Source organism: Danio rerio, chromosome 21 (genome assembly GCF_049306965.1).
Source record: "Danio rerio strain Tuebingen ecotype United States chromosome 21, GRCz12tu, whole genome shotgun sequence".
NCBI classification, from domain to species: domain Eukaryota; kingdom Metazoa; phylum Chordata; class Actinopteri; order Cypriniformes; family Danionidae; genus Danio; species Danio rerio.
Window position 1 is genome coordinate 32,501,554 of NC_133196.1, and position 20,003 is coordinate 32,521,556.

At 47.3% G+C, this 20,003-nt stretch overlaps 1 protein-coding gene across 3 annotated transcripts in view; it reads right to left on the minus strand.

Annotated features, from left to right (window-relative positions):
* Window positions 1-20,003, minus strand: part of LOC101882892 (probable E3 ubiquitin-protein ligase HECTD4) — a 63,855-nt gene that overhangs the window by 7,502 nt on the left and 36,350 nt on the right. The window contains exons 2-4 of one of the 3 annotated variants that reach the window (XM_073936037.1): window positions 18,958-19,075; window positions 18,706-18,780; window positions 18,431-18,533 (exon numbers count right to left, since the gene is read on the minus strand). The exons of the other annotated variants lie outside the window; for them this stretch is intronic. Of the exons in view, the coding sequence (XP_073792138.1) occupies window positions 18,707-18,780; window positions 18,958-19,075 (192 nt within the window). The 3' untranslated portion in view covers window positions 18,431-18,533; window position 18,706. Of the gene's footprint in view, window positions 1-18,430; window positions 18,534-18,705; window positions 18,781-18,957; window positions 19,076-20,003 lie in introns of those variants that run through there. 3 annotated transcript variants of the gene reach the window in all.

The window sequence follows — 20,003 nt, forward strand, 5'->3', positions numbered from 1 at the left end:
TAAAGTGACATTTAAAGGCTTAACTAGGTTAATTAGGCAGGTTAGGGTAATTAGGCAAGTTATTGTATAACGATGGTTTGTTCTGTAGACTATCAAATAAAATATTGCTTAAAGGGGCTAATAATTTCGACCTGAAAAAAACTTAAAATCTGTTTTTATTCTAGCTGAAATAAAACAAATAAGACTTTCTTCAGAAGAAAGAATACTATCAGGCTATTGTGAAAATGTCCTTGCTCTGTTAAACATCGTTTGGGAAATACTTAAAAAAAAAAAAAAAATTAAAGGGGGGCTAATAATTGGCTTCATCATTCTGTCTTCAACTGTATGTATGTATGTATGTGTGTGTGTGTGTGTGTGTGTGTATATATTTATATTTATATTATTATTATTATAATTAACTTGAATACATTTACATATGTATACATAATAATTTTTATTATGTATTTAATTATTATTTGATGAATTCAGGCTCGAAATACACTAAATCACCTGCAAAACCACAGTTCAACCTTTAGATGTCAGTTTTTATGTGCCCAGTTATGTGTAACAACAATCATGTCTAATTTTTAGTCATATTTACGTTTTTATTAGCCTTTGCAGTGGAGTGTATATTTAGATATTGAGAGACTTCCTGAAAATTTTTATTGGACACATACAGTTGAAGTCAGAATCATAAGCCCTCTTTTATTTATTGTTTTCTTTTTTAAATATTTCCTAAATTATGTTTAACAGAGCAAGGAAATTTTCACAGTATGTCTGATAATATTTGTTCTTCTGGAGAAAGTCGTATTTGTTTTATTTTGGCTAGAATAAAAGCTTTTTTTTTGTTATTTCAATTTTTTTTGGTCTTTTGCATAAAAAATAAAAAATAAATATTGAGAGGTAAACAGTAATGTATTGTCCATAAACAATCCCACCCCCTAACCTCTCGTTCATTAACTCAACAAATAAATTAATACATAAATACCAAAAAAAGAAAATTAAATACATTAGAACATGACATCAGAGTAACTGGATACAGATGGGATAAATAATAATAATTAAAATAATAATAATGCATTTAAATAAATACAAAAAATGATAATAATAAAATTAATTAAAACTTTCTGATAAAATGGCAAATGTTACAGGTTGCCAGCACCAGGTGTAATAGGCAGGCCTTTCATGTAGTCAAGAAAGGAATCCCAAATCTTATAAAAGGAATCTAATGAGCCAGAGAGTGAGCAATGAGCATCTCAGCATTCCAAGTCTGATACAGTAAAAAATGTCCTGTATCCACTTGTCATGTGTGGGGGAAAAAGTGTGTTTCCATTTTAAAAGTATGGCACGTCTGGCTAGAATTGTGGTAAAGGCAAGAACCTTGCTGTCACGCACTGTCAAATCTGGTTCAAGAGATACATCAAAGAGGACTATCAAAGGATCAGGTGAAAATCAGTTTTTAATTTTCTTAAACACCATTTTAAGGTCAATATTATTAGCACTTTTAAGCTATATATTTTTTGGTAGTCTACAGAACAAACCATCATTATACAATAACTTGCCTAATTACCCAAACCTGCCTAGTTAAATATCTAGTCACATATTATTTACTGTCATCATGGCAAAGATAAAATAAATCAGTTATTAGAAATGAGTTATTAAAACTATTATGTTTAGAAATGTGTTGAAGAAATCTGCTCTCTGTTAAACAGAAATTGGGGAAAGAATAGACAGGGGGGCTAATAATTCTGACTGAACAGAAAAAAGAAACTCAAACAGGTTTTAAACAAGTGGCGGATGAGGAATTTTCAGTATTTAACTGTCCCTTTAACATCTTTTACATTTAGATGAGCATATATGAGGTTTGTGTTTATAATTTCCACATAAAATCAGAAATCAGAAAAGTAAAATTAATGACCTTCAAGATTTTTGGCAGGAGATTTCTCAGGGTCTTTTTCATCGGGTTTGGTCTTCTCTGGAGATTTTGGCTTGAGGACGGTTGTTTTCTCACTCAGTACAGTTCTGGAGAAACAACATTTATCATATGATCTACAGTACATGATAAAATCACACATAAACTGCTATTATATACAGCATTTCATAAGAAAAGTTGCATTTTTATATGATAAGGAATGCTAGTATGAACTTAAAGGCACAATATGTATGATTTTTCATTAAAATATGCAAAAACCACTCGGACAGTGTTATATATTTTGCTGTCTTATGTACATACATTATCCAAACAAATTTTTTGTAGCATATTGACATTGAGATAGATTTAATGTGTGCTGTGTGTTCATGCTAATGTCATCACACACATTTCTGCTTTGGTTTTCTAGAAAACAGGGAAACAGCAGCGAGGCTTTAATATGTTGTGTGTTTTATTCAACTGCACATAGCAGCATTATAACAGAAGCCTAACATGTATTTAGTCTGATAAAAAAAGGGCTGCTTCTCCATGTGACTACAAGATAAAGAACGTTCGAGGTTACTAAAGTAACCCTTCGTTCCCCGAGGAGGGGAACGGAAGCACTATAAGTGGATTTGATTGTAAAATCCACGCATTGGGAGGTTCGGTTCAGAAGCTACTCGTCTGAAAGAGTATTGAACGGGCCAATTAAGAATGAATTGGCAGCGCAAGCCTGCGCAGGTGAGCGGCATAAGCAATCAACTGAGTATATAAGCTCACCTGGCGCAGCAGACGCTATCCTTTTTAAGCTGAAGAGACTTTCAACAGCTAAGGGACAGTCATTATGGCGACGGAGTATAGTGCTTCCGTTCCCCTCCTCGGGGAACGAAGGGTTACTTTAGTAACCTCGAACGTTCCCCTTCGGGGGGAACTTCAGCACTATAAGTGGATTTGATTGTAAAATCCACGCATTGGGAGCCCATTGAAAGCGCCATAATGACTGCACCTTACCAACACCCCCGATGAGGAGATAGTCAAGCAAGCGTGACGCACCCACATCATGGGGGGCGCGGTCCTCCAACGTGTCCCTGGCCCTAATTTATCCTACTTCAACAGAAGTTTTACGGATTTATATATATTTTTTGGGAAGTCGTGAGCATCTAGATAATTCTAGGAAAATACGACAGTACGTTGGGAAGCGTGCAATCCCGATAGGGAGGACGCTGCGGAGGCCATCCGTTACCCAAGGGGGGATAGATGGCAGAATTTACATATGGACTAGCCCTAAAAAGGGGGAGTACGCATAGCAAAAGAGTGGTTAGCGGGGAGGGAAGACACGGGTCCGCCCAGGGGGGGGGGACTTAACCGTGGCTGAATAAGCATATGGGATCGCCTAGTGGGGACCACGCATAGCAGGCACCTTTACCCAAAACGCGGGCTGACCAGCGGGCAGACCTACAACGTAGTGGGCCAGCAAGTGACTCCTCCGCTGAGTCAGTGCTGGGGGCCACGGAGGAATCTGCAGGGCTCACCTGACGGGGAACTTTACTGACAGATAAAAAGGCGCACGTATCTCCGTGTTAGGGAAAATGGCGCAGCAAGCGTGTTTCAACACCCTACCGAATTGTTTCCTCAATCACCAAGGGTTACCTAATACCCTTGAGGAAACCGGCTCCACTCGCAGATTGTAAAACCTTGCAAATGTGTTGGGTGTCACCCAGCCCGCAGCTCTACAGATGTCTGTTAGAGGGGCGCCGCGTGCGCGCGCTCGAGAGGATGCGAAGCTCCGAGTGAAGTGCGCACGCGCTCTCGGGGGACGCGGCTCATCTCGGCTCTGATAGTGAAAGAAAGGCATCCACAATCTAGTGGGAACTTATTTCGGTACGGCACTTCCCTGCTGCCGACCGCTATAACAGACGAAGAGCTGCTCAGATGATCTAAACTCTGAGTGCGGTCCGGATAATACGCAAAACGCGAACTGGACAATAAATAAGGGCTGGGTCTGCCTCCTCCGAGGGCAGCGCTTGCAGGCTCACTACCTCGTATTAAAACGGAGTGATAGGAACCTTGGGCACATATCGCGGGCGGGGTCTCATACGTGAGAGAAGCCAGCCCAATTACAGGCACGAGTCACTGACCGAAAAATGCCTCCGGGTCCCCGACCCTCTAATCGATATCAACGCGACCAGCAGAGCTGTCTTCAGGGACAGAAATATACTGAGTCGAGGATCGAAGGGATCTGACGCGGCTTGTGTAGCGTCCTAAGAGGGCATGAGAGGGGGCGGGGTGGATTAATTCGCTTAACGCCCCTGAGGAACCGGATGATGAGGTTATGCGTTCCCACGGTGCTGCCAGCCACCGCGTTATGAGAGCGGAGATGGCAGCCACGTAACCTTGAGTGTGGAGGGCGACAGCCTGCTCTCCAACTTCTCTCGGCGTAAAGAAAGCACAACGCTGATCTGGCAAATTACGGGGGTCTTCTCAGCGAGAGACACACCATTCAGTGAATAGACTTCACGTCAGGGCATAGGCGCGCTCGGGGAGGGGGCTCTAGCCCGAGTGACGGTATTAGCCACCGCAATCGGAGGTTACCTAAGTCTTCCTCGCGTCTAAAAATCTCTTCAAAGATCGGCGAGGGTGCCAGGTGGTGCCCTGTCCCTGAGAGAGTAGGTGCTCTCTCGAAGGGACTGCCAGGGGAGGGCTATCGCGAGGGAGAGCTCTGACATCCAGGTCCGGTTGAGCCAGAGGGGCGCAACCAGCAACCTGTTCCTCGTCCTCCCTGACCATGCACAGTAACTGCGCGAGCAGGCTCACTGGGGGAAACGCGTATTGCGCGTGCCCCGAGGCCAGCTGTAAGCCAGTGCATCCGTGCCGAGAGCACTCGGTCAGGGAAAGAACAACTGGCAATGAGCGATCTCGGGGGAAGCAACAGATCGATCTGGGCTTCTCCGAATCGCGCCCATATCAGCTGAACAGACTCGGGGTGGAGTCTCCATTCTCCAGGACGCAAGGCTGCCGTGAGAGCGCATCGGCTGCACGGTTGAGCTTGCCTGAATATGAATGGCGTGCAGCGATTTCAGCCGCGGATGACTCCAGAGGAGCAGACGGCGGGCGAGCTGAGACATGCGGCGAGAGCGCATACCCCCTATACGGCTGATATACGCCACCGCCGCCGTACTGTCCGTCCTGACCAGCACGTGTTGCCGCTCCAACACCGGAAAAAAACGGTGGAGAGCGGGGAACACTGCCAACAGCTCCAGGCGATATGCCAATGCAACTGGGTACCTTTCCACAGGTCCGCAGCCGCATGCCCGCAACGCACAGCCCCCCAGCCCGTGTTGGAAGCGTCTGCTGAAACGACAACAAGACTGGACGCCTGTTCTAGAGACACCCAGGCCTGTAGGAACGAGGGGTCGCTCCAAGGGCTGAGGGCGCGGCGACACAGCGCAGTAACAGAGACTCGGTGTGCGCGCGCGTGCCATGCGCGTCTGGGGACTCGATCGTGAAGCCAGTGCTGAAGTGGTCTCATATAGAATAATCCGAGCGGCATGAAGCGGCTGCGGATGCCATATGCCCCAGGAGCCTCTGATTTAGTTTCAGTGGGACCACTATTTTACTGTCGAGCTCTCTCAGACAGTACAGCATCAGCTGAGCGCGCTCTCCGGAGAGGCGCGCTGCCATGGTGACCGAGTCCAGCTCCAGCCCGAGAGAAGAGATCCTCTGCACGGGGGCGAGTTTGCTCTTTTCTCGGTTGACCTGAAACCCCCACAGGTGGAAGTGCCAGAGCACTTTGTCTCTGTGCATAATCAACTCTGTGCATAATCAAAAGAGAGGGCAATTCAGCCAGTCGTAAAGAAATTGAGTATGCAGATGCCCGCGAGCCGAAGGGGCGCTGAGGCACCCTCCGCGGGCTTGGTGAGGACCCGCGGAGACAGAGAGAGCCCGAAGGGGAGGGCTTTGTATTGCCAAGCTCGACCTTCAAACGCAAACCGCAGAAACTGTCGGTGGCGAGGAAGAGTGGAGACATGGAAATACGCGTCCATCAGGTCTAATGCTGCAGACCAACCCAGAGGACGAACGCACCTGAGGATGCGCTTCTGCGTGAGCATTCTGAACGGCAGCTTGTGCAGGCAGCGGTTCAAAACGCGCAGATCTAGGATTGGCCGTGACCCACCGCTCTTTTTGGGCACGATGAAGCGTGGGCTGTAAACCCCGCTTCACATCTCGGCTGGAGGGAGCGGCTCGATTGCATCCTTCGCCAGGAGGACAGCAATCTCCTCTCGCAAGACAGGGGCGGACAGGGGGCTGACCCTGGTGAATACACACCCGTGACTTGGGGGGCCGTTTCGCGAACTGAATCGCATAGCCGAGTCTGATTGTGCGTATGAGCCACCGCGAAGAGCTGGCCCGCGCTAACCAGGCAGGCAGAGCTCTCGCTAATGGACTCATCGCTACAATCGCTGACGTACCAGCAGTGGGGCAGCGCGGAGTGGGTGTGTTGATCCGGGAAGCTCGCGGGTCCCACGGAAAAGCTGGAGGTGAGATATTTGCTCTCACTCCAAACCCGAGCTCCGGAGGGGAGGCTCGAGGGGTGGGAGAAAGGAGACCGTCCTCCCAGCGCTCGTGAGCCACTGGCGAAACGCACCGAATCTGCAAGCTAGAAAGCATAGCGTCCCAGACTGGCAGATTTCGGGCTGTCACATCTGGGGAAGTGAAAAGTGTCCTTTCATAATGTTTTCATGGCAGTAAAAAGTGCCGTTGGAAATGGGGCCCCGCCCTCCAGCGGGGAAAGAGCAAGTTCCCTCTTCTCCAGATGGCCTGTCCCAGGGGCGCTTCGCGGTCCGTTGCCGGACTTAGCGGCGTTCTGGGCAGGGGGGCTGCCTGCTTCCGAGGTGCCCGACGCGCTCGCTTCGCCGGAGGCGTGTGCGGGGGCGGAGCAGCTCTCGTAGGCGGGCGCCTTCGGCGAGGAGCAGGTATGAATGGCACGGCGGGCGGAGCGGGCTACGGACCGCCGATAAGACATCACCCACCAACTGCTCTCTCACCGCCTTGAATTCCTGGGTGAATTCACAGACAGTGTCGCCGAACCTGGCTGGGGATATGGGGAAGTCAAGAAAGCGGACTTTGTCGACTTTGCGCATATCAGCCAGGGGTGGCGCTCCTGGACCACTAATGTGGACATCGTCCTCCCCAACGCACACGCAGCGGACTCAGTAGTCCGAAGAGCTAAGTCGGCGGCGGTGCGAAGCTCGTAAGCCTGGGTTGGACCCACCCTCGTGCAGCTCGGCCAGCGCCTGCGCTTGGTAGCGCTGGTAGGTGGCTATCGCATGCAAGGCGGAAGCAGCCTGGCCCGCAGCTATGTAAGCTCTAGCTCCGAGGGAGGTAGATAACTTACAGGCTTTGGATGGGAGACGAGGCGAACCCGCCAAGAAGAGGCGCCGCGCGGATTTACCGCCATCGCGCACTCAACCTGAGGAATCGCCACATACCCCCTGGCTGTTTCACCGTCAAGAGTGGTTAGGGTGGAGGAACACGCAGCACGAGCAGAAAAAAGTGCTTTACAAGACCGCGTGAGCCTACTGTGCACCTCCGGGAAGAAGGGAACGCCCCTCTAGTCGGTCCGGCCGCGGAGCTGGGGGATAAACCATCTCCAACCCACGGCCGAAGCAGCCCGGGAAAGCACGGCTCACATGTCCGTTTCAGGATCCGTAGTGACATCGCTCACCAGCCCGAAGGGGGCGAGCGGGTCTGGATCATCATCGGACAATGAAAGCCCACCCTCCGATGCCGCGGTGGACATCTGGTCTCCGGTGTCATCGGGCGTAAGGGCTACCATCTGTTAGACGGATCGCTTCCCCCGCCCGAAGCTTGGATGGAGCGCTTAGAGGAGCGGGAGGTCCGCGGGCCCGTGGGCGACGGATTATCTCTCCCTGAAACCCTCAGATCTGCCCGAGTGCCCGCTGCAGAGCAGGGGACAACTGGGGTGGTTCGCCTTTTTGCAAAGGCTAACCGCGATCTTGCGCAACAGTCATGGCATCGCAATGACGACATGAACTGCCCGCGAGCAGCGCATGAACATGCTGGACCCCCAGACATGTAACACAGTGCCCGCGCCCATCATCCGAGGACAGGAAACCACCGCATCCAGAAACGCACAGTCGGAGCGCCGTCCTGATAAGGACGTGCTGCACGACTGTGTTGCTCTTTCTGTGAAGTTTGCAACTTTATACGCACCGCTCTGGAGGACCGGACCCAAAGAACGCCAGGCAAGGGAGAAACCCAGCTCGACCGTCTGCCACTGCGTGTACACACTCTGGACCGGGAGAATGCTCTCGTTCGCTCAGAATCGCTGGTCACAGCAGGAGGAACCCTCATCGACTCGATCAGAAAGTCTCTGAAGCGAAAAGGATAGCGTCTGCTGCGCCAGGTGAGCTTATATACTCTGTTGATTGCTTATGCCGCTCACCTGCGCAGGCTTGCGCTGCCAATTCATTCTTAATTGGCCCGTTCAATACTCTTTCAGACGAGTAGCTTCTGAACCGAACCTCCCAATGCGTGGATTTTACAATCAAATCCACTTATAGTGCTGAAGTTCCCCCCGAAGGGGAACCAGAAGCGTAGGACTAAGGCATAATAAAAGCTCTGCTGCTTTTCTGTGCTGAATGGTTAATACTAATAGTGTTGAATAACTTTACTCATCAACATAAGTCCTGTAGAATAAAGAAGACCACAACTCCCATGATTCCACACTCAGGGTGCTTTCACACCTGTGAACAGATTCATTTGTTCCGAAAACAGGGATTAACAGGGATTAAACAGGGCGCAACGTATTTGTGGACTGGGAGGGTCCACTGTGCGGGTGACTTCCGGGAGACTTGGGATGTCTGGAAAGACCTCCCGCCCTACTCATAATTCTGTCTTTATAAAGCCGTGTATATGCCTATTACATATCCATAAAACACTGTGATATAGCCGGGCTCGAATCGTATCGCTTTCTCACTACAATGGATCCGCTCCAGAGTTCATTTAAATCAAGCCGAGACCACCTCATTCAGGCGATCTCAGACCGATTGTTTAGGGGCGGATATGAGCGTGATTGCTGTATTCACATATGCGAAACAAACAGTGCTAACTGGGCAAACGAGACATTTTTCGAAACAAAAGTCTAGGTGTGAAAGCACCCATCACACAGTCATCAAACTACACCTTTGTTTGTTGTGAATAGTGGTAAAAACTACATACTGCACCTTTAAATATTTAATCGGTCACACTTAGCAATAAGATTTCCTTAACCTCTTAAACCCCAGTGCTATTTTGAGATTTCCACCTGGATTTTGCCTACCCAAATTTAAAAGCTTCCAAAATCCACACGCAGAGGTGTAAATGCAAAAATTTGGTATCATTTTAAAGAAAACCCTTTGAATTTTCATAAAGCACCATAGAAAGTGTTTAAAATAACTGTATATGTTATCTGTGTTACACTGGAGCATTTTAAAGCCGCGATTCATCAGCGGATCACTCATATGTCAGCTTATAGACAAATCAGCTGATGGATGTGACTTTAAAACACAGTGTCCCAGTATATGTGGTTACACTCAGTAAACAGCGGTGAGTTCGGTAAACTGATGACCTTCACGGCCAATTGCAGTCATTTCTGTTGAGCATGTAAACACAATGGCAAATCAGCTCTGTTTAAGAAAGCGCTCAATGGCGCTCAAATGTTAGCGTGAAATGGACGTTTTTAAACAGAATCACAGGCTCGTTCTGAAAACATAGTCCCGTGGACGTTTCTGGAGACCGCGAATTATGTAGCCGGAGGTACGTATGGTATGGCTGCATTAAATTTATTTTAAACAAACGCTAACTGTGGAAGGCTTTCCCACCGCAACTAGTTTGTCCAGTTAGCTCGTCATGTACGTCAACGGACTTGAGACGCCAGACGACGATGGCGGGATTCGAGTCCAGGGTGGAGCGGTTCAAGAAATCAGGTAAGACAAAAACAGAATCCAAAAAATAAAATAAATGAGTGAATAACAGGGTGAGAATGTGGTAAAATCCAAAAACATGGTAAAAATCCGACGAGGGCTTTTCTTTTTCTGGACGGCTTTTGAAAATTATTGGTTGGATTTAGGAAAGTAAGTAAGTGGGCGGTTTAATCAAAAAATTGGTTGGGTTTAGGGAAAAAGGAGGGTGGGTCGGTCAACAGTGGCCTCCGGTGGGTTTAAGCGTGTACAGTGGGAGCAAACGGCACTAGAGGGAGAACTTACTCGAGAAATTTGAGATCATAAAAAGCGTACACAGAGGCCTTTTGTGGATTTGCGAAAACAAAAAATGCAATAATAAGTACCTCCCGGGACGTATTTCGCAGTGTACAGAAACGTCCATGGCACTACGCTTTCAGAATGAGCCTTGGTTGTTTTTAAAACTTCAGTATTGATTGGTACCGAATTCCAGTATCGTGACAACACTATAAAAGCACATTTAAGACACTTCAAGACTTAATAAAAAGGAAAACAAACTGTAGAAATAAACAAAACAGCAGTGTGTTGAATGCAACATATAATGTCTAGGGCAGGGGTGCCCAAACTCGGTCCTGGAGGGTTGGTTTTCTGCAGAGTTTAGCTCCAACTTGCTTCAACACACCTGCCAGGAAGTTTCTAGAATAGTTAGAGCTTAATTAACTGGTTTAGGTGTGTCTAATTAGGGTTGGAGCTAAACTCTGCAGGACACCGGCCATCCAGGATTGAGTTTATACACTCCTGGTTGTATAAACTCAGAGCAAATTAAAGAAGCATAACTCACCTAGCAGCTCCACGACCTGAATGAGCACAGAAGTGGGCACCGTGTCCAGCTCATCCTCAGAGCGCTCTATGGTTTCTCCTACACTGTAGGTTAGCAGCTGTTCAGCGAAGGCCATCGACAATGGAAACTCAAGAAGCAACGAGTGCAACACCAGCACTGCTCCAGGAGGGGGAGACACGCCTGTGGACAGAAATATAGATATGAGCTAAAGTCAGCAGGAATGGTCTTAATGAATCTGATTGTTCACTTAGAGAATGCAAAATAATGCAGATCACTGTTAAAATAAAATAAATGTACAGTGGGGAAAATAAGTATTAAACACGTCATGTTTTTCTAAAGGAGCTGCTGACATGGAATTGAACCAGATTTTGGTAAAAACCCAAACAATACAAACATAAACATAAAACAAAAGCAAAAAATATGAGTTTTGTGTAATAACAATGAAACAACACAAGGAGAAAGTACTGAACTGTTGAAACGTATTTAATACTTTATATAAAAGGATTTTTTTGGTGATCGCAGCTTAAAGACGCCTCTTACATGGAGACTGAAGCCTCATGCGTTGCTCAGGTGTGAGTTTCTCATAGACTTCAACAGAGTGTCAAAATCTTGATGCGTCTGTGGGTCTCGTCTATTAAATCTGAGCTTAATTTTATGTTTTCTATTGAATTTGTTTCAGGTAATTGGCTGGGCCATTCTACAGCTTGATTGTCTTTCTCTGAAAGCATTTGAGAGTCTCCTTGGCTGTGTTTTGGATCACTGTCTTGCTGAAATGTCCACCCTGGTTTCATCTTTATCCTCCTGTTAATGTAGATGTTAGACTGAAGCAGCTGATGTTCATTTACACTGAGGAAGGGCAGAAGGTTGCTAAAGAACTACTGAGAGATTTCAGCTGCTGTCTGGGCTTTCCAAGTCTTTCTACACCCCATTTCTTCATGTGTTCGATTATTTTTCCCTGCGTTATTTCATTTTATTGCACATCATTTAATGAATAAAATAAAATTGGTTTTATTTTCTTTGTATATATGGATTTCTTTAGTTGTTACCGACATGCAGTGAACATTTGAAGTCTCCAGCACCGTTAGAAATATGATTTCTGAGAAAAATGGTGACGTGTTCAATACTTCTTTCCCCCACTGTATGTAAGAGAATGTGACATGCCCAATTTGTCGTGCACTTTGTCGGTGGGGATAATGATGCTAGGATACTGGTTGGCTGTGGGTGGAGAAGTGAGGCCGGTGTTGGACGGAGAGGCGTCCAGCGGGAAACACACGGCCCCCATCAGGTTCAGCTGGCCATTACGCTGCACTTTATGACTGAATCCATACACCATCACTCGAGTCCATGGAGCTTTGAACAGAGAGGAACTAAGAGAGAGAAAAAATGTAATTAGCATTATCAAATATTTGTACAGGCAGTTCATTCCGCTGTGGCGACCCCAGATTAATAAAGGGACTAAGCCGAAATGAATGAATAAATGAACATTTGAACACAAAATGTCCTTAACACAGGGACTACTGTATTGGTCATAGCGGTCATTCTTACCTTTCTCATATTGAACATTACATTCAGTCCTATAACTGTGCATTCACACCGAAGAAGGTGGTGAGAACGTCAAAGGTCGCCGTTGCAGCATATCATATCATATCATATCATATCAGTTACATTACCACATAAAACATGCTTTCTAGCGTGAAGATGTTGCACACTTTTTATCAAATTCAATAAACAATGGAAGATCAAGTTTGTGGTGTGGCTTTGCTTCACTTAATTTTCCAACATGTCCATATGTCTGAAATATCCTGAAGCAGCAATACTGTTCTGTTTTGTCGCATGAGATTCTCGCTTTTTTTAAAGAAAAATAAATATATATATCATCCATGCACATCAGAAACTCGCCAGTAACTTTTTTTAATGTATGTTCCTGTAAGAAAAACATTGGAAATAATTGGAAATCTGGCGTAATAATCAAAGCCTTGGGAACAAGAGTGGTCGGAACCAAAGTTCACAGATTGTTTTCTGGACTCTTCTCAATCTGTGAATTTCTACATTCTGATTGCTTGCCGCCGAACCGCGTCATTGCTCATTACCATAAAGTTGACTTGATTTCAACGCTCCAACCCTCACAGTAATGCAAAAACAGTAATTACACAGTGTATAATTCATATTATTTATCAAACTGCCCATTGATTTATCAAACTGCCCATTGGTATAATATTAATGTTGTATCGAAATTAGCTCCATTTATGAATATTAATAATCAATAATAACCGGTTATTATTAATTATTAATATTCCGGCTCACCCTTCTGTCAATTTGGTTATATATATATATATATATTTATGATTCTGCCCCCCTCGTCCAAGCGCACTCTGAGATTATGAATATTTATTATCAATAATAACAAATTATTATTAATCATTCATATTCTGAATTAACTTGTTGTTAATTTGAGCAAATACATATAAACAGACCTCGCCAGCTTGCCTGAGCGGACTCTGTAATAATCTATTTACTTAGAAAGGGAATTATTACTACTCCTTGTAGATCAATCATTTATAAGTTTTGATTAACTTATTATAGCTTGTAGCAAGGAATCAATCGTTTCAGTGACTTTTTCTGTGAGGCAAACAATACAATCCAACGTGATTATAAGTATATTTATTGACTAGTCTGACATATAACAAACAAACGCACAAACATAGAACAAACGTATACTGAAGATATATAGGCTATATATGGATCTATAGAACATATAAAAAACAAAAAGAAACAGAAAAGCGAGGAATTAGAGAGTTTAGGTAAAAGAATGGCAAATCTACCTCAGTTCCACACAACTATTCAGGACCACCAAGATTACAAAAAACACATTTTTGATGAGGGGCACAGGCTTAACGCATAACCAAATACCTGGAGTTTTAGGATTTTTCTGTCTCTCTCTTTTTGTGAGTTTCTTCCGATGCACTCGGGTACGGAGTCCTTTGATGTCCTTTCTTGATGCGTGAAGTTTGCAATGCAGGTCGGAGGATACACGATCGCAACTTTAAACTGAGTTTTACTTTGCTGAAAAAATAAGAAAACGTGGGCTCGGACGAGCCATGCAGTTACAGAAATGCGGTTTGCCCCCTCAAATGGGGGGCGCACCTTTTGAAAAGCTTCTTTTGGATCTTGTACGCAGAGTTGCGCGCGAAGCTGGGTTTTAAACTGTGGTGGCATGTCAACTACTGACTGACCAATGGTCTCCTGGCAAAGTTTGAGCGGGAGATTTTCTTTGTCTCTGGACCGCTAATATGCAAAATAAGGATCCGCCCGAAAGCATGCGAAGAGACATTAACTCAGAGCATTAAATCATTTAAGCTGTATAGATTACGATCACGCGCTACGCATCATGTCACGGTCGGTGAGGGGAAAAGGAGCGAGGACTCAGGTGCAGCAATAATGGGTTTTTATTAATTATAAAATGAAAACAAAAAGGCAAAACAAACAACCCAGAGGGGGAAAAACTCTAATAAAACAAATAAATGAACAAACAGACTTGACTGGCTGGACAAGACAGGGCTAGACACAACAGGACAGGAAACTTTCGACGACGAACTCACAAAGGACTGAAAACATGAGGGGGATTATAAAGCAAAAAAGTAAATTGAAACACAGGTGAACACAATTAACTAAATATGGGTTAACAAGGAGGGTGGGACTAGACAATAGACGGGAGAGCGCATGACACAGAGAGACAATACAAGCCATGCGCTCACATAACACAACACTGAAGCACACGACAAAAGCACGTGACCAATGTAAACACCGAGCCATGTGCTTTGACAAAAGACGCAAGACACGAGCACACGATGAATGAAAACACTCACCATGCGCTCACATATGCAGCATGCATGCTTCATCCCAGCGCCGACCAAAACCGAAACCAACAAGACTGAGACGCTGGGAATGAAACACCATGCTGCTGACAGACGAAAACACAAACACGAGTACAAGAGCGCACGCGTCTGAGGGACGCAGAGCGCGCGCGCGGCCGCGTCAAGCAGGAGCGCGCACACTCTACGTACACCCACGACGGCGCGCGCTCACACAGAGACAGAAACAGGACCAGACATGAGAAGTGTCAGAGCTCTGCCACCAAAACAAGAATTTTCAAGACCAAAGTGGCAGAACCCTGACACTAGCCCCCCCCAAAAGGGACGCCACCTGGCGTCCCTAAAGGGTACATCCAACAAGGTACAAGACAGACAAGAAACACTACAAGACAACAAAACAGGCAACATCAACAGACACAAGACAGGGGGGTGAACAGGCAAGACGACATGAAGGGGGGGAGGGAGGGAAGCCAAGCCGGACTCAACAAGACAAACAAGGGAGGGATGGGAGGGCAAGACCAGGGAGGATCAGGAGGGACAGTCCAGGACAGATGCAATGGGTCAGGGACCCCGGCAGGGAACCGAGGTGGAGCCGGAGGATCAGTCCAGGGTGGCAGAGGCATGCTCCAAGGTGGAGCAGGAGGGACAACCCAAGGAGGATCGGCCTGGGATACCAAGGCAGGAGGCCTGTAGGGAGCTGGCTGGGATGAAGGCCTGTGGGGAGCCGGCTGGTCTAGAGGAGACTTAACTAAAGCCGGCGGGGCTGAAGACCAGAGGGGAGCCGGCGGGGCTAGGAGCCGGGCTGGGGCCGGCTGGGCAAGACGTCTGGGGTGCGCTGGCAGGGCAAGGAGCTGGGCTGGGGCCGGCAGGGCAAGACGTCTGGTTGGGGCCGGCAGGGAAAAGAGCCGGGCTGGGGCCGGCAGGGCAAGGAGCCGGGCTGGGGCCGGCAGGGCTAGACGTCTGGTAGGTGCCGGCAGGGCAAGGAGCCGGGCTGGGGCCGGCAGGGCTAGACGTCTGGTAGGTGCCGGCAGGGAAAGACGTCTGGTAGGTGCCGGCAGGGCAAGGTGCCGGGCTGGAGCCGGCTGGGCAAGACGTCTGGGTGGCGTCGGCCGGGCAAGGAGCCGGGCTGGGGCCGGCAGGGCTAGACGTCTGGTAGGTGCCGGCAGGGAAAGACGTCTGGTAGGTGCCGGCAGAGCAAGGTGCCGGGCTGGAGCCGGCTGGGCAAGACGTCTGGGTGGTGCCGGCAGGGCAAGTAGCCGGGCTGGGGCCAGCAGGGCTTGACGTCTGGGTGGTGCCGGCAAGGAAAGACGTCTGGGTGGCGTCGGCAGGGCAAGGAGTCGGGCTGAAGCCGGCAGGGCAAGACGTCTGGGTGGCGCCGGCAGGGCAAGGAGCCGGGCTGAAGCCGGCAGGGCAAGACGTCTGGGTGTCGCCGGCAGGGCAAGGAGCCGGGCTGAAGCCGGCAGGGCAAGACGTCTGGGTGGCGCCGGCAGGGCAAGGAGCCGGACTGGGACCGGCACTGAGCTGCGCTCTGGGGCTGGAGCCGACACTGGAGGGCGCTCTGGGGCTGGAGCCGACACTGGAGGGCGCTCTGGGGCTGGAGCCGACACTGGAGGGCGCTCTGGGGCTGGAGCCGACACTGGAGGGCGCTCTGGGGCTGGAGCCGTTGTGGTGGAGGAGCCCTTTCTCCTCCGACGCTTCCTTGGTCTGGGTGGCGGGAAGCTGGCCACCTCTTCAGACACTGCAGTATACTCCACTGCCTGCAGGACTGGTGCAGTGTCTGATGCGGGTGCCTCAGTAAGTGATGCTGCAGCCAGGATGGTAACTGAAAGGGCTGCAGCAGGTTCAGTCACCTCTGGGTGGGCTACAGGTGAGGCTGACCCGTTCCTCCTCCTCCGTCTCCGTTGGTGGGTCATCGGAGAACTGGGGATTTGGCAATCTGTAAGTGGGAGGGGCGGTGGACCAAGTGGAGGCAGGCCACCATTTCCCTGGCTGTGGTAGACATAACTCACAAACTGCCAGAATGTTAAAATCCCCAGCATTCCCATCTCCCAGGCCTGAAGGGGGCTGTTGAGTCCAGCGTTGAACGCCTCCTTCAGTGCAGTGTTTGTAGATTCAAGCCCCTCTGCAGCGTAGATGAACTGGTATGCAAACTCCTTCACTGTAGATACCCCTTGATGGAGTGAAAGGAGTCTGCCTAAACGCTCCTTCTGCTGGCATGCAGAGGGACGAGAAGTGGGAGATGGGAAAAGGAAGATACCCATTTTCTGCTGAGTCCTCTGTTTTGGTGAGTTCGTACTGTCACGGTCGGTGAGGGGAAAAGGAGCGAGGACTCAGGTGCAGCAATAATGGGTTTTTATTAATTATAAAATGAAAACAAAAAGGCAAAACAAACAACCCAGAGGGGGAAAAACTCTAATAAAACAAATAAATGAACAAACAAACTTGACTGGCTGGACAAGACAGGGCTAGACACAACAGGACAGGAAACTTTCGACGACGAACTCACAAAGGACTGAAAACATGAGGGGGATTATAAAGCAAAAAAGTAAATTGAAACACAGGTGAACACAATTAACTAAATATAGGTTAACAGGGAGGGTGGGACTAGACAATAGACGGGAGAGCGCATGACACAGAGAGACAATACAAGCCATGCGCTCACATAACACAACACTGAAGCACACGACAAAAGCACGTGACCAATGTAAACACCGAGCCATGTGCTTTGACAAAAGACGCAAGACACGAGCACACGATGAATGAAAACACTCACCATGCGCTCACATATGCAGCATGCATGCTTCATCCCAGCGCCGACCAAAACCAAAACCAACAAGACTGAGACGCTGGGAATGAAACACCATGCTGCTGACAGACGAAAACACAAACACGAGTACAAGAGCGCACGCGTCTGAGGGACGCAGAGCGCGCGCGCGGCCGCGTCAAGCAGGAGCGCGCACACTCTACGTACACCCACGACGGCGCGCGCTCACACAGAGACAGAAACAGGACCAGACATGAGAAGTGTCAGAGCTCTGCCACCAAAACAAGAATTTTCAAGACCAAAGTGGCAGAACCCTGACAGCATCATGTGTTGTAAAATGGCAGGAGAAACCTAACGGTATTAAACACGACAGTTTTAAGAAATACATCAACATGATTCACACATTCTTAGCTGGTATAGTGTCTTAAAAAGGGCACGAGAGAGAGATTCACATGATAGAAAAGTCAGAAATGAAATACTAAGTTTACAAACACATAACATTTACTTTTGAGCTGATTCAGGATTTCTGAGTCCATTTCAGCGTCGGGAGCCTTGTGTGTGTGTGTCCCTGTGTTTCTCGGGAGGAAGGGGTGACAGGAATGTCTTTTGAAGTTTGGGCAACCATCTCTGGCTTACCTCTAGATAAGTGAGGTGTCACACAGGCACAGGCTTTGTGGCACCAAGAGTCATAAACCCACGTAGAGGAGACTTAGACCCCTTTATAAAATCAATACGTAATTTTATCTACGAACTGTATGTTAAATTGTCTACCCTTACCCCAACCTCCCAGTAATGCAAAAACTGTGATTATTGTTGTACAGTGTCACAAAAATGACGCTATATAAATGTGGGAATCCACAGCTGTATCCCTTACTGTGCTCTTAACTCACTCTTTGAGTTGACTCTCTTTGCAGGAGACGAGCCGGAAAAGTTGACGTCCATGCTGACCTTTGACTCGGTGATGGGAATCTCCTCCAGCGTAAACTGCTCAGGCGCACTCTGGAGTACAGAGAAGATGTATTCAGCAAAAAAACATGTTAAGCATATTTTCACCAAATACACAAACATGTACATACTTTAGTATACAGGGCTGTACTAATGGGCCCACAGTGTGCCAAGAAAATATCCCCCACACCATTTCACCAACATCAGCAGCCTCAACTGCTGATACAAAGCAGGATGGATCAATGTTTTATTGATGTTGATGCTAAATTCAGGAGAAACATTACATGACTTAAACATGACAGTTTTAATAAATACATCAACATGATTCACACATTCTTAGTTGGTACAGTGTCTTAAAAAGGGCACGAGAGAGAGATTTACATGATAGAAACGTCCTAAATGAAATACAAAGTTTAAAAACACATAACATTTACTTTAGGGCTGATTCAGGATTTCTGAGTCCATTTCAGCGTCGGGAGCCTTGTGTGTGTCCCTGTGTCCCTGTGTGTCTCGGGAGGAAGGGGGGACAGGAATGTCTTTTTAAGTTTAAGCAACCATCTCTGGCCTACCTACCCCAACCTCCCAGCAATGCAAAAACTGTAATTATTGTTGTACAGTGTCATAAAAATGACGCTATATAAATGTAGGTATCCACAGCTGTATCCCTTACTGTGCTCTTAACTCACTCTTTGCAGCAGCTGAGTTGACTCTCTTTGCAGGAGACGAGCAGGAAAAGTTGACGTCCATGCTGACTTTTGACTCGGTGATGGGAATCTTCTCCAGCGTAAACTGCTCAGGTGCACTCTGGAGTACAGAGAAGATGTATTCAGCAAAAAAACATGTTAAGCTTATTTTCGCCAAATACACAAACATACTTTACATACTATACATACTTTAGTATACAGGGCTGTACTAATGGGCCCAAAGTGTGCCAGGAAAATATCCCCCACACCATTTCACCGACACCAGCAGCCTCAACTGCTGATACAAGGCAGGATAGATCCATGCTTTATTGATGTTGATGCTAAATTCTGACCCGACCATCCGAATGTGGCAGCAGAAATGGAGACTCATCAGACCAGGCAACGTTTCTCTAATCTTCTATTGTCCAGTTTTGGTGATCCTGTGTGAATTGTAGCGTCAGTTTCCTGTTTTTAGCTGACAGGAGTGACACCCGGTGTGGTCTTCTGCTGGAACTATCAGCTGGAACCAGTCTGGCCATTCTTCTCTGACCTCTGACCGCTCGCTGGATATTTCCTCTTGTTCGGACCATTCTCTGTAAACCCCAGAGATGTTTGTGCGTGAAAATCCCAGTAGATCAGCAGTTTCTGAAATGCAGTTTCTGGCACCACCAACCATGCCACGTTCAAAGCCACTTAAATCCCCTTTCTTCTCCACTCTGATGCTCGCTTTGAACTGCAGCAGATCGTCTTGACCATGTCTACATGCCTAAATGCATTGAGTTGCTGCCATGTGATTATAAATTTACCCTAACAATCAGCTGGGCAGGTGTACCTAATAAAGTGGCCGGTGAGTGTATATTGAAAAAACATGTTTGATGTTTATGAAGTGTTAAACTTCAAATGTGAAGGTCATGCAACGCGTTTTGTGTTTTCACAGTCTCCCGAATTCCCGAGAACCTGTTTTAAAACGATGATGATGATGTGTATGTGTGTGTGTGTGTGTGTGTGTGTGTGTGTGTGTGTGTGTGTGTGTGTGTGTGTGTGTGTGT